We start from the raw sequence: 15,965 nt of genomic DNA, 5'->3' as shown, positions 1-15,965 counted from the left end.
TTAATATTTTTAACTAATTTAAAGCAGATATAATGAAAGGTTTACAGTTAAGTCTTTAAAACTCTCTACAAATACCTATAACAAATTAACAAGAAAGGATTTGTTAAGACAACGCAACATATTACTTGCATTGAGAGAACAATGCTTCACAATGGCCTCTCAACCTGCTCTTCTTGCAATAGATGTGCCACGCCCACATATTCCTCAAAGAAGACAAAGTCGGAGACATGGAAACTATTTATCTACACAACCACCTAATGACGTTGAAGATGAAGTGGAACAAGATTAAGAAGGCCTTCTTCTTCTAACCTATTTACACAATCACATTGCATGTTCCCATCATCCTTGTCCCACCAGTTTAGCTCTCTAGATATTGAACAATTTGGCTCACTCACTTTTTTATTGGATGTTCCACCATTATTTGTAGCCGAATACAATGGTTACACATTTGAATGTGGAGGGCCCTTGAATGAAATATTCACGACTCCATAGCATTTGATCTCCCCTCTAAAGTCTCCTATTTTTTATTTGAATACCCCACCAATTGTATCAACCACAAAATTATCAAAATTTCAACAAAAAGAACTTACAAGATAAGGGCAACTGCAACAAGTTATAAGGAGACCAAGATGTGATACACAAAGCCATCATATATAGATTATGTTTTTTAATGTAAAAATATTTAATCTTTAATTATTTTGAAAAAACAATAGCCTTTCGTTATTATTGACTCATTTATTATTTTATATTTTTCAAATAATTATTTATTCTACTTTAATCTAAATTAATTACAAAAAATTATCATTATCTAAAATAAAAAATTTACTTAGTAGCTTATCATTTCATTAATGATTAAACCATCAATTATTTTTGTAGAAAATAAATTAGTAACCATAAAAATAATTATTTTATAATCATGATTATGTTAATAAAATTAATGATTAGCTAATGATGGGTTGGACTAGAAATAGGTAGGAGGAAATGGTTTTAATGAAGACAAGTTGTGAAAATTAGCTTTAATCAAACCAAGTTGTGTGAAATTATACCTGACTCTACTCGATTCCTATCAAACCAATTTGTGGTTCTATAGCATCTTGAAAAATATTTTTTTTTATAGTATCTTGGTAATTATTATTTTTACATAGTATGTTGGTATTTTTTCCCTTTTTTTCTCCTCATAACATAACTTTGTTACTAGACGGCGCCATTCCCTGACCTTAACCCCATACAGCAAAGTCAGCTCCTAGCAGTCCCATTATCTCATTATATTTCTTGTTCAATTTAATTGAAAAAGAATATTCTGATGATTTTTTTTACCAACAATATTCTGATGATTTAACTTCACAATTAAATTTCAATTTAGACAAAAAATATATATATATAATGATATTTCAAATTATTTTAAGCTTGATTCATAAATAAGTTATATCATTAGTCCTTTGATAAAATTCTCCCTAAAAATAGTTTTAAAATTCAATTTGAAAATTGGAGTAAAATGTTGGAGCCAAAAATATTTGACACTTTTTTAAAAAAAAAAAATTATATAGCCATGAAAAGTGAGAGTGGTGGGGTCTATATTAAGAACATGTGATGTGAGGGCCGGCCAAAGTAGGGCTACAGCTAAAAAAATGAACATACAAAAAAATTTTAATATGTATTTTCTACGGATTATAATATATGACATTTGTTAAACAAAATTTCTTGCTCCAAAGATTAAGATATTGGGTATATTTTATATATTTTTCTTACACTCCCTCAAGCCCCTATTATATAGCACCTTCAAGGAAAAAAATTTATTCTTAATATAAGATACCTGATGGACTATTAAATATTAATTATGTTTGTTTAATAATTCTTATTTAAATTCATTAACTATGAAAGAGAATATAATGTAAATTTAAAAAACTTTCATTTAAATAGCAGTACCATTGGAAATTTATTCTATTTTTTTAAAAAAAAATTTAATAATTTAACCATATCTTCTTAATTGTTGTGAAATAGTTAGACATGCCTTATAATAGCAACAATAGAAAATAATACTCAAGGGTACAGTTCGATGTAAGAAAAATTAGAAAATCAAAATTTTAATCAATTTTTTAAAAAACATAAATTAATTAATTAATAATTTATATTGTGGTTCAGAGAAAATAAAAGATAATAATTTGTTAAATAAATAAATAAACTTTTGCTTATATTTTTAATATTCATAGAAGACATGGAGACATCAATAATAAAAACATGAGAAATTTGAATTAATGATTTTATACAAGTCTATTTGGGTTAATGAGAATTTGGGTTTAATCAAATATCTTTTTTTGGTACACAAAAATTTAAGTTCCAAATCCAAATTTATCTATTTTTTATTTTATTTCTTCTGTAATTTCAATTTTCCTTCGTAGTGTAGTCAATTAAAATTTCAATCACTTCAAACATTTCATTCTCGTATTTTTATTATTGATGTTTTCACGTTTTCTTATTGCTACTTGTTTCTCATCAATTAAAAGAGAGAAATTAACACATCACTTTCAATTTTTATCTTTGTTTTAAATATCAACTTGTCTCTCTCTTTCATTTGAAACTTTTTAAATTACCCAAATAAATAATTTTGAACACATGAATTTTAAATGTCAGATTGAAAATGTGATATTATAAATATAAAATTCATATTCAAATCTGCATGGATAACAATCACGCACGCTGAGAGGTGATAGTCTGAGCAGGAGGTGGTAATACCTTCAAATTTTTCAAGATACTGAACAATAGAATAAAAAATAAGGAGAAATAGATAATTATTCACGCAAAGAAAATAATAGAGAGAAGACTGTTAGCTTATCACATCAACTTTTTTAAAAAAATAAAGTATAGAACTTGGCTTGATTGAAGTCAAATTCTATAATTTTATGTTAAAGAAAAAATTTTGGAACTCAGTATGTATCAAGCTAATTTTTAAATTTATAGTATATAGGAAAATACTTTTAAAAATATAGCATATGAGGAAATAATTTTTTTTGCTGTAGTATTGCAGTCAAATTGCCCGCCTAGGCATTTGACCCAAGTTGTCCGGCCCTTGAAAGTTAAGCTGTTGTCGATTCTGCCAGCTTCAGGTTGAGACGCATTTTTGGAGACGTAAATTCTGGTTTTAGCTTGGCTAAGAGAAGCGAAGATCAAGAAGCAAATATTGGATTATGAGTATGCTGCTTTGCTAATCTTGATGCCTTCAATTTTTCGGTTTCCTGGAGGTCATGGTTATACACGATGGTCTCTTGAAGATTTTCAATTTTTTTTTTTCAATAAGGGTATTATAGTATTTTGTTATTATAATTGCATACATCAAATAAAAATTATTCAAGCATTCCTATGGCGTAGCAAATATATTTTTAAAACCCATTCCCACCCCCATTTCTTTAAAATTCACTCTACGTAGCAAACATACCGTTAGAACTCTATTGGTAGGCTTAGTCCTGAAATATTTGGAGCTGTTGGAACAAGTGGAGGCTAATCTCGGCCTTCAGAGAGAGGTACAATTAACAAAAGGTTTTTCCATGAAGCAAGAAACTCCAACTAAATGGTTTGAAGAAATATCCACACCGCAAGTCAGTAGTCAAGGAAACTTAGCTCAAGCCCAACTGTAACATATTAAATTTAAAAGTACAATTTCCAATCATGAAACAATTATTCAGAAAGGGAAACTGGTCTTTAAGATGCCGGAACTGAAACATTTTTTGAGAAAGCAACCACTTCATAATGTAAAACTTATGGGGATTCTAGTTTAACGGGGTGATGAACAGAACAAGAAGAGACTGTAAGCAAGCATTCAAGAATTTAATTAGTTAAAAAACTGCGATGCTAAAATCACTGTCACGAAAATGTACAGTAAAATAAATTAATAAAATATTTATATTTACAATGCTGCCCATGTTCATGAACAAATTTGACAGAACTTGGCATCTCATCCTTCAGAATTGAATCCCTCCTCAGTCCAACCACAGCACAACAAAACCCAAAAGCAAGAATTATCATGACAAAGTCGATGGTTGATCTCTGTTTCTCATCTACAGCCTGATAAATGGTCATCATCTGTACATAATAATATCCTCTTCACAAGATTAGGTAAGTTTTGGTCAGAGTAAGGTGAATACTTATCGGTTTCATCTTACACTAAAATGAAGGACAGCATCGCATGTGTGCTCGTAGTGATGAATTTCTGAGACCAACTATTCATTCCCGATCAAATTCTGAGGCGATTACCATTCGGATATAATCAAGGGGATAATACAATGGGTTCTGGGGAACTATGTCTTTGAGCTCGCCCAGGGAATAAGGACCTCAGCCTTCTTAAAAGTAACCATGCATCACATGGTGGACAGCCTTGGTTCATCTCAATGGCGATTGGAAAAGACTTCGCATTTAATTCCAAAAGCATTACCCCCTAAGACAAAATACAAGGAGAAAATGAATTAACAAGCTGGGAAAGAATGTCCAAGCAAATCTTAAAATGTGATAAATTGTACTACCTCGAAGTTTGCTAAAAAATATTGGAATTTACGCATAGTCTCCTTCATGTCTTGGACTATTTTCTTGTCTTCAGAAGAAAGAGCAACAGTGACATCCTCTGGAGAATAGCCAATCCCTTTCTGAACAATCTAAAAACAAAAATAAATGATCAAATTATTACCATGAGGAAGACAATGTCAATAATAAAAAATCTAATATTCGAGCAGACTTACATTATGATCTATGATAATCTCAGATATAAGGCTACCATCATCAACATATGCTTGAAGCTCATATGTTTTCCTCTGCTTATATTGGAATCCCTTGACACCAGTCAAAAAGCACTACAAAAAATGCATTTTAGATAAAAATAGTAAAACCTTGGATGACATTCATATATTAAGAAAATTGCTCAACAGAATATTCATCCAAGAAAGAACACTATACCTTAACTTTTCCCCGAACAAAAGGAGCTTTCTCCTTCATCGTGGCCCACTTGGCTGACAAACTGGCTAAGTACGTGAAAGGAATTTCCCGGTCTCCAGACAGCATCAGCGGGTGATCATCTGCCTCAAACATAGGGACATCATCAATATTCGAAACCCTGGAGGAGGATCCGACAAGAGCATTCTCTGTTATTATTGGAATTCTATCCCTCTTTCTCTCCTCAACATTTTGAGCAATAGGAGAGCACTGGGCAGCCACAGAGTTCTGTCTTCTTACATGAATGGTATCATTACTGTGTTCTCCCATGACATTTGAAACTGCATGAGAAGATAGGTTGCCAGCAGAATTTGCCCCCGTTATGTTAACAGTATTTATATCCATTTCCTTTGTCATAGCAATGGTTGAAGAGAATTGATTAGCCATAGAATCTGCACGTGTATCCACATGCATGAATTCTGCAGTTGAAACCATGTCAGGCATTAAATTGGAAGCAGCATTTTGAGCGTTAATGGCTAGAGTATCTGCAGTTAAGCTGTTGCCAGCATCAGACATTCTCAGGCTAGCATCTGTAGTTTCACAGGCATGGAAAATGTATCAGATGACAAACAACTTCAATCATGCAAACAAAAAGTTCAGTTGTTAGTAAGACTAAAGCATACTCAGATTGTTTGTTTGAATTGAAGGAGCAGCATGCACAGTAGAATTACTGCTCGCAATATTATCGGCTCCCCTTGAAGGCCATGCAGCAAGAGTTGCTCTAGTTGTCAAGGGAGGAAGCACTCCATTCTTTGTTCTGCACTTCAGGATCATGGAGATAGTTTAATCAACCAGCAAATTTAGGTTCTAAAAAAACCTTTAATTTCCATGAGAATTATGGCCATCAGACCCATAGACAACACTAACATTTATTAACATCAAGATTAATACAATTAAAGGAAGCTCCAGTAATGGATCCGCAAGGTTTTAGATGAGTCTTTATGTTAAAGTAAATTGACATAATACAATTATCCAGCAATGGTTTCCTCTAAACATGACATTATGCAAGAACAAAGAAATAACATAAAATTTTCCAGTTTCCAGTTTGCACTAGGGCGGCATTCATTTTATTATATAATTTAAGTTACACGCCTTTGTTCAGATCATCTGATATAACAAAGTGTACCTTTTTCCCCTCGGTGGTTTATTCAATTCATCAACAAGCCGCTTTCGTGCTTCATCCAGCTGCTTGACCAATCCCCCCAAGATTTCTATGGTTTCAGGGACCAGCATTAGAAGTCCATGGCGTACATGTACATTACAGATGGCAACCTATGAGTATAATTAATAAAGATCCTTCAGTATCACCCTTGCTAGCAAGGAAAAAGAAGAACTTAAGTCCTCTGTGTTTTACAAAAGACATAAGAATTGATAAAGCAATGGGAAAGGCACAAAAGAGAGAACTAAGATGGACTACAACCAATTTAGGCTAGCCAATACCAAAATGGAAAAAAGAAAATGGATTTACTAACACTAACACATGCAAAAATTAACTATCTACTTCATTTTTTTTTTCATTAAATTCACACAGGACAAAATGTGTTAATTGAGGAAGCACTTGCTAAAAGTCAGTGAAGGAAAGAAGTATTTTTCTTAGGCAAAAATAATGAGTTAATGGCATAGCCACATATATGATGGATGAGGATTATTTTGAGTATCGTTTGCACAATTATAAGATTAAAATATCTCCAGCTAAATTGCATGACAGCCATGCATATTAATTATGCTATACAATATTTGAATTTTAACAATCTCAACCTCAATAAGTCAGCCTCACTCAAGGAGGAGTCAGAAAATTCTGTTTTCCCCCTTTCAGGCGCAACAATTCTATATACTCAGATTTTGGGGGGGGGGGGGGGGAAGGGTGTCACCAGACAAAACAACCTTCAAACCAGCCAGAGCACAGACTTCAAGAGCATGAACGGGTCTGTATTCCATTCCAAAGACCCTCTGGATACCATCAGTCATAGATAACTTCAAGCACCTTTTATGTCCAGGGGTTGCTTGTTGATATCTGCCACGAAGCGGACAGCTAATATTAATTATTTCATCAACCTGCCAAATTAATAAGCATGTGATTTTACTATTTCCACATCTGAGTGTAATAGTTATGATCAGAAAATAGATAACGTCATTAGTGACTGCTCTAGCAGCCATCCAAACAAGAACCCTTGAACCGCGTCACTAAAAGTTATAATTTGGGTCACAGCCACCTGCGATGCCGTGGAATTTTTGAGAAAGAATGCTTTCAAATGTAGGGTCGAAAAAATAAAATTGAGAAAGAAATTATCCAGGCAATCATTTTAGCTTCTAAGCATTTGCGCCAGCATCAAAATTACGGTTACTTCTCACTTGAAACTACAACCTGATAACTAATAGATACAATAACAACATAAATTATGACTTGAAACGCACGATACCATAGTTTTTTTTCCCCTAACTTCAATGCAAATTGCGATAATTTGGAAGTCGATAAGAAATAAGCAATTTGTTCAGTTTTGTTAGAAAGAAATTAAAAATAGAAAATGATGGGATGATGACGAAGCCCCACCTGTAACACATACGGACCAGGGAGATCAACAAGATGCATGGAATCCACATTTGCAGGGAGAACGCCGCTCCCACAGTAGTTCATATCAGAAAATAGGAATTGTTCAAAACACAACTTCGCCTTCGCAGTAACATCAAAGCCAGGAAAGCCCCGAACGGAGCTCTCCAGTTCACGAATACAAGCATCCAGCCATTCTCTCCTCAAGCTCAACCCGAGGCGTCGAAGAGAATCGCTAATGGGACAGCCAGGATCCTCACTGGAATTTGAACGGGAAGATGGAGGAATCTCCTGGGGCCCGGGATGCTGATTCCGCGGAGGAGAAGTTGGCAAGGGACTATCGGAGACGTCAATGAAATCGTCGTCAGAAATTTCAAGAGGCTCAGCAGCACCGCTCCGAGGTAAATCAGTTGCAGTCTGATGTTGAGGAGCTAAATCAGCTTCCGTTTCAAGATGAGGCGGCGGCGGCGGCGGCGCCAATACGGTATCGTCTTCGTCGTCGTCGGAACAGTCCAGCCGAAGTCGGCGTATCACCATTGTAGACTTTTCTGAATTTTGCCTCTTCACTTTCCCTCCATTTTCACAAATGAAGAGGGAATAAGCCGCTAGATCAACCATTTGTTGTGGGCTTGAGCTTATTGGACATTTTTCTTCAAAAAGGTTGGACACTTTTTCTCCCATGTAAGCCCTATGGGCTCAGCGTGTAACCCAATGATATCATTTAAATTTAATTTTTTTATTGTACTAATTTTGATGAACCCCCAAAAAAAAATTGCCAGCTAATTTAAATGCACGTGCACGTTAATTTCAGGTATCTAACACTCATCTTCCACGTTAATTTCACGATATTAAAGTTGTAAAAAATCCCCACTCATCTTTCGCAATATACTACCAGTTATATACTGATTTGTAATATGCATTTGAGTGGGAGAATAAGCAAGATTAACATGAATGGGTTATTATTTTTTGAATTAATGAACATTTTAAACTTTAAAATATTACATGAAAAACACCATGGATCCTAAATTCTTCAAATGTATAAAATAAATCATAAATTTTTAAATTCAAAGTAAATTACCTACATCATTAACTTATAAATAATGTTGTTAACTGTTAACTTTGTGAGACAAATTTTGACATGGTAGTTCTTTGCTAATGTGTCATCGGTTAGTAATCATCACGGACTCTAAACTATTACGTAAGTAGTATTCTAGATCCTAAACTTTAAAATTTAGAACAAATTACCTCCACTGTTTATGTGTAGAATATTGACTATTATGTAGAGCAAATTAGCCTTAAATGATGGATGCGAAAGCTGAAAATTTTATAAACAAATTTCAAACCCAAATCAATTAGTTAATTAAAATCATTTGATAATTAAACTCCTTTTTAAATGAGATATCAAGTTTTTACCATTAAATAACTAAATATTATTCAAAATAAGAGTAAATTAAAGTTATAGAGTATATAAAAGTATGATATACCAATTATTTGAAAAACATTGAAAAAAGGAGTAAAAAATGTCATTTCATAAAATTATAGGTTGTTCACTACGACAGATCACATTAAGGTTAGTTTAATTTGCATAATAGTTCACATTTTACACATAAATGGTGGGAATAATTTAGTTTGAATTTTAAAATTTAAGGTTCAAGATGCTACGCTCGCAATAATTTAAAATCTGCTATGCTCATTAACTAATGACTCATAAGCAAACAACTACTATATCAATATTTGATTAGACCCCACAAAGTCAACAATTAACAGCATTATTTATAAGTTAATAGCGTTATTTATAAGTTAATGGTGAGAATAATTTGCTTTAGATTTAGAAGCTTATGGTCCATGTTGTATATTTTAGTAATTTAAAGTTTAGGGTACTTTTTGCATAATACTTTATGATCTATAATGTCCATTAACTCTCTGATTTTTATTTTTATTTTTATTTTGCTTCCCAAAGCTTAAAACGATGACTTTTGAGGGAGTTTCAACAAGAAAAAAGGTATGAAAAAAACAGAAAACACAATCAAAAAGTGACAAATAAAGATTATTAAAGTAAAAAAATGTATAAGAAAATTGAAGAAAAACAGAACAAAAATAAGATTGATGAATACTAGCGAAAAAGAAGTAGAGAATGAGGAAGGAGAAGCGTCCACGTTGAACCTTAATTAAATCATCTGGCAGCAAGCTGACGAGAATGAAAGAAGGGAAGAAGATGACAGGCACAACAAACTAAAAAAGAATGGAAGAAGATGAAAGGTAAGAAAGGTAAGGAAAAATGACAAAAAAGTGCTAAAAAAATTAATTAATTTAAGTTGGATTTTAAGTGTTAAATTTTAAAAATTCATGAGTTTATCTCTTAACTTTACAACTGTATTGTGATGAATTTATAATTTATTTTTAAAATTTTAACATGGTTGAAGCATAAAAAAATTTATTTTTCTTATTAAAATTTGAAATACAAGTTGTAAATTCATCACAAAAGAGTTGTAAAATTGAAATATTGAGTTATAAATTCCTAAAATTTAACAGTTAAGACCTAATTTAAATTAATTGATCCTTTTAAAACCTCTCTATCATTCTCTCAAGATGAAATTCATGTGATGTGAGATGGTTTGAATAATATAAAAAAAAAAAAAGATATAGGCTAGCAGGTTGATTTATGAGGGAATAGCACTGCGTGCATCAAAAGATTAAAAAATTGCATTGCAAATTCAATACATTCTGTTATTTTACTACAAACTCAATGGCCCTTGTTGCAATTTTTTCTTGGGAGAAAAAGTACAATTTTACCCTAACGTGGCTTGAAAAATTAGATCATGCATAACACAATGTCCATCAATATACAACATGATATCTATGTATATCTAATTAATTAGCAAGTTTAATAAAATATATAAATGATGTACACAATATATAACACAATGTTCATGCATTTTCAACTAAATGTCCATGCGTGGACATATATAAACATTATATTGAGAATTTATGAACATCACCTTATGTATCCATAGACATCATGTCGTATATGTTCCACATGATTTTATTTTAATTAACTTATAAATCAACTGGACATGCATGGACATTGTTTTGAAAATTCATGAATATCATATTGTGTATTCATGGATATTGTACTATACATACTCTGTCTGATGTATATTTTAACTTACAGATTAATTGAACATGCATGGATATCGTGTTGTGTATCCATAGATATCGTGTTGTGTATCTATGGGTATTATGTTGTGCATTTGTAGATATTGTATTGTACATGATCTAAAATTTTAAATTACATAAAGGCAAAATTATACTTTCACTTTCAAGAAAAATTGTAACAAGAACCCTTAGGCCTACAGCGCAATATCAAAATGTATTAGGCTTAAGTAATTTTTTTTGCTATTTTAGGGCTTGGAGTGCGATTCTTCCTATATTTATTGCATATACCACACATTTTTTATTTAATATTTTTTTAATTTTATTCTTATTATTATTTAAATTTTATATTGTAATTTATTTATTTGAGATCTTCTATATAAAACTAAAAATATATTAATTTATCTTAAACCAGTATCATTATAATTAAACTATTGACTTTTAAATTAATGCTTCAATCAATTCAATAACATATCTATTTTTAATATCTTAATTTGTTTCACAGTGTCATTCATTCCTTTTTAAAAGTTATTTTTATTTAATTAATTGAGTGACTATATATATATTTGGAAATTTGATGCTGTAATATATTCTAAATTTACTTTTATTTCATTGTTTGATTGAGGGGTTGTTTTTATTTAGGGATTTGAATATGTAAGCAATATGTTAAAAGCCAGACTAGGTAAGGAATCGAAAAGGCTATTAGTTTATAGTTATTATGATTTAACCAGTTAGATGGCTAAGTGGTTGAAATAGTAACCTAATAATTAAATAAAAATAATATTATATATAACAATATAAATATGAAATTGTTACACAATTGATGAATGAACATAACTATTATAGTTTGATGACGAGTTAACAAGCTCAGACCATGTAACGACATATGTCCCAATTACAATAAAGTCATTGAAAGAAACTAAACAAGAAGTCGGCAATCAACTTAACACCACATGATCAATAACAAGTCAATTCAACACACTGACAGTAACATGCATCATGGCTTGTCAATTACCCTTGATTAAGCCAAGCATGAGTTTTTAGAAAAGCATCTACATTATAATAATCATCAACTTCTTACTAGGGAAATGATTCCTAATCAAGCCCTCCAATTCCAGAGCATGTACTCCCAGCCTAAATTAACCGCAATAATTTTTAACATAATTTAAGCAATCAACCTTGGCCAATTAAATATGTATTTGGTTTTCAATTTGTTAAAAGTCCATTTGTCAAAAGTTCATTTGATAAAAGATAGTTTAGTGAAAGTCAGTTATTATAATAAAATTTATGTTTGAATACATTTTGTAGAAAGTCAGTTTAGTAAATTAAAAGTTGTTTGGGTTATGATAATAAAATATACTTTTGAATATACAATTATTAAAAAAAACATTGTTTTATGATGATTTATAATTTTTATCATACAAATGTAATATATTTAAAATATTTAAAAAATATGATAAAAATTTTAAATACGTTAAAATTTAATGTGTTAAATGATAAAAATAAAAAAAAATATAAAGTTTGATATATTAAAAAAATTATATGATAAATAGTTCAACATATTTTAATATTGACAATTAACATCATTGATATATTAACTAATAACAGTATAAAATATAAAATTTGATATATTGGACAAAAATTATATAAATAGTTGAATATACATCAATCCTAAAAATTAACAAGATTAATTATTTAATTTATAATGTTAAAAACTTGATCTCTAATAATAATAATCATTTAAATAATAATTACATTTTTAATAAATTAACAATATATTTTAAATAAAGGAAAAATATATTAAAGGAGTAGCATAGTCAAATAATATTCTACTTTTTAAATTCTATCTTAAGTTACTTTTGTAAATTCACATCCAAATCACTTTAAAAAATACTTTTCAAAAGCATATTTTCTCAATTATTTGATACTGAAACAACTTTTCACATCGTAAATATCAAGTCCTTTCCAAAAGTGGAATGTGGTTTACCCAAACACACTCTAAATTTGCTTGACTAAATTGAATTTGCAATGTTTTTTATATGGTAATATTTTTTAGATAAATCTGCATAAAAACGATACTTTACTCTATATGTATTACTTTTCACAACCCCGTGCATTTGTGAAAATCTTAAAACAATACATGTACCTTCAAAACAAGCGAAGACCATGATTTCTCCTTTACATTCATTAAAAAAAAAAAAAAACCTTAAAGAGATGTACCTTTAATTAGACACGACAACGTTTAAATCTGATTTAAATAATCATATAAAAAAACAACAGATTCAACATTACAAAATGATTAATATGGTTGTAGTAATTCATGGTATAAGGAGGGAAGAATGGCGGGGTACATGGCCTATGAGTTTTTAATTCTTTTTAAAGATTGTATAAACTTTGTATTACATATGCTTTCCAAAACTTGGCCTCCCTAATAACTAAATTTTAGCTATGTCGTCCCCGGCAACAATGGAAAGATTGTGGCTCCATCTCCACAATGATGAAGAGTATCTGAGTAGCAAGTGAAGCAAACTGAGTCGGATTCAAATCCATGTTCACAGACTTCTTCAACAATCATGTAATTATCCTCACTCAATCCAAAGCCATAAACCTTCATTTTTGTAGCAAAAATCAGTTGTTTGCCATTCGAAACAGTGAATCCTGTCACAATAATTGGCTCTTCTTCATCCTTCAAACCTATTATTGCTTCCACCCTTATTTTCAAAATCCTTCTCCATTGGTTAACCTCATAATCAGTTAAAACCCAGACAGTGAACACATTCTTTCTTAATCTCACTAAGCAAATAGATTGATCCAGACTTGCTGATTTCCCCCATTTATATATACCCATTTGGGTAGTCGAGTCATGAGAGCCAGTTCTTGCTTCTTTTGGAAGCCTGAGCATTCTTGACCTTCCATCCTCAACATTGTAAGCCATTATATATGGCCTGAAAAAAGGACTCTTCTTGCTAAGAAAAGCTGAACAGTCTGATATAAAATGGAGGGCTTTTCTGTGATAAACATGCATGTCAAACCTCAAGGATCTAGCTCCAGTGAAAAAGCTTGTTTCAGTTGCTTTCCACATACCCTCCTTTTTAAAGTAGAATTTCACATCATGATACTGAGAAGCCCGTTCATCTTGAACTTCAAATAAAAATAACATGAAATCATCATGTGAATCTTCAAGGTTACACTCAAATGCAAGTTTAAGATCAGCATCAGGATATTTGTTCAAACTATTTGGAGTAGAAATGGGAAGCCATGATTGTGTCACGGGATTGCACATAAATAACTCTCCATTATTACGGCCAAGAATCAAGCCATTACTTGAAGCCACAATTCTAAAAGATGGGTAGTGTTCTAAAAATTGTAAAAATTTATTAGAGACACTAGAGGCTGGCTTCTTTGGACACAGGTGGTGGAACTCAGTTGTTGCACTGTATCTTTGATTTGTGTTTGGTTGAATAAAGAAACACGAATCATCATCCCTTAGCAAGGAATTCTTTGATTGCTTCTTGATGAATAAGGTGTCATTTGAAAATTGAGCGTTGAAGAACTTGTCGACACATTTGAACTTGTAAATAGATTCTGCAGGTAACCATGAGAAGATCTCAAGTGTTATATCATCAGGCAAGTACATGGCTCCTGAATCAACATAATAAAAGTCAATGAGTCATGAAGTGTGATGAATGGAAGTATAGAATAGTTAAAATATGATATCTGGAAAAAAACAAAACTCTAATTTCAGTCAGTATTAAAAATAAGAAAAGTACGCAGTATGATAAAAAGAGTGATTATCTGTTAATAATAAGAATAAGAGATAATGGGCCTGTTTGGAAACTTGTTCTGAGAACAATTTTCTGTTCTCCAGAATAAAAGAACAAAAAAATCTATTTGATAACGTATTTTCAAAAAGTATTTTAGAAAACAAAAAAAATAAAATATTATTTTGGAGAACAAAAAAATAAAAACAACTTTTAAGTGTTCTGTGATTATTGTTCTGAAGAACAAGAGAGAATAAAAAAAATACCTATTTTTATTTTTTTTTTTGTTCTCAGAACATGTTCTGCTGAACACCAATTCTTAAAATAATAAAATAAAAATAATTTCAAACAGCTCCAATAATACTCTTCCAAGCAGATACAACAAAGCCTTTTGGAACACACAAAATATTCTTTGCACTTTTCCTTTGCATAGAGAGAATTTATAGATAATAAAAAGGTGCCTCCAAAAGTTGTCTCTAATAAATATGTCAATATATCTTAACATTCTCTATTTTGAAATTCATAGATACATTCTCTAAAATGTTGAAAGACGTATCTTTTTGAATTTCAATGACGTATTTATATTAAACTGTAATTGCCATTCCTCAGCTACATATTTAACATTAATAAACATATCTATTTAACTTTAAATAGACAAAATCATTTAACACTGTATACAATGTGAGACTTTGAATCTCAACAATTTTTTAAACTATTCAAACAACCATCCACTAGTTTGAAACATTACCCATAATATCATTCATAACACAAAGTAATTTCAATATTTTAAATTTCTATAAGTGTAATACGAAGTTATTGGTATCATAAGATTTTAACCACAACTTCTTGTGCCAAAGCCCACCAGAAGGATTGCATGGATGCATGAATGATACTATTAACTAAGTTACTCATAATTAAGATGTTCCGATACCTTGCTCTAGCATATTTTCAATAGCCATGTGCTAAATCTTTCATTTTAAAACCCTAAATCTTGCTTAAAATGTTTACTCCCTTTATTAAAAAATATAAGAGATTTTTTGAGAGTTCATGTGTTTAAAATTATATGATATTTTTAGAGTTTTAAAGTATAATTATTGTATTTTTTTAAAATTATTCTTAATAAATAAATCATTTTATACTTATTTTTAAATAATTTTATTAAATAAAAATAAATATGAATAAATGATATTAATTTGACATTTTTTAACGGAAAGAGCTTTATTATGAAAATCATGTAGTTGAAGTATGTCATTATGTCACTGTTTTTCCTGACATTTATCATATCCATTGAGATACTAAGTCAACCTCCTATCCTAATTTATTTCAATGGAATATAATTGATTGACGCAATTTTAATTAACATTAAATGTTAATGAGAAATTCAAATTTAATGTAATTGATTTGATTTATTAGACCACTCAATCAGTGTTACTTTTTTTTTTTTTACGAGTCCCATTATTTAATTAAGCAGGTTAATATGATTGACTCAACTAAAAATTTATCAACTACTTAACACTAATTAACTA

The 15,965-nt window shown here is 30.6% G+C and overlaps 2 protein-coding genes across 2 annotated transcripts; both read right to left on the bottom strand.

The window, feature by feature from the left end:
• Positions 1-3,801: 3,801 nt before the first annotated feature.
• Positions 3,802-8,091, bottom strand: LOC129306679 (recQ-mediated genome instability protein 1-like). Its single transcript, XM_054947385.1, has 8 exons — positions 7,529-8,091; positions 6,862-7,032; positions 6,104-6,249; positions 5,601-5,734; positions 4,942-5,507; positions 4,728-4,838; positions 4,515-4,643; positions 3,802-4,429 (listed from the first exon to the last, which is right to left on the bottom strand). The coding sequence occupies exons 1-8, from the start codon at positions 8,060-8,062 to the stop codon at positions 4,262-4,264; spliced, it is 1,959 nt and encodes a 652-aa protein (XP_054803360.1). The 5' UTR covers positions 8,063-8,091; the 3' UTR covers positions 3,802-4,261.
• Positions 8,092-13,124: 5,033 nt separating this feature from the next.
• Positions 13,125-14,315, bottom strand: LOC129304488 (uncharacterized). The gene has a single exon (XM_054944165.1). The coding sequence runs from the start codon at positions 14,313-14,315 to the stop codon at positions 13,125-13,127; it is 1,191 nt and encodes a 396-aa protein (XP_054800140.1).
• Between the last annotated feature and the right edge of the window lie 1,650 nt (positions 14,316-15,965).

The sequence above is a fragment of the Prosopis cineraria genome, unplaced genomic scaffold (assembly GCF_029017545.1).
Source record: "Prosopis cineraria cultivar Desert tree isolate PC_DT_omini unplaced genomic scaffold, ASM2901754v1 PC3, whole genome shotgun sequence".
In the NCBI taxonomy this organism is placed as follows: Eukaryota; Viridiplantae; Streptophyta; class Magnoliopsida; order Fabales; family Fabaceae; genus Prosopis; species Prosopis cineraria.
The sequence above is the reverse complement of the archived record's forward strand: the minus strand, read 5'-3'. Positions and strand labels throughout refer to the sequence as shown.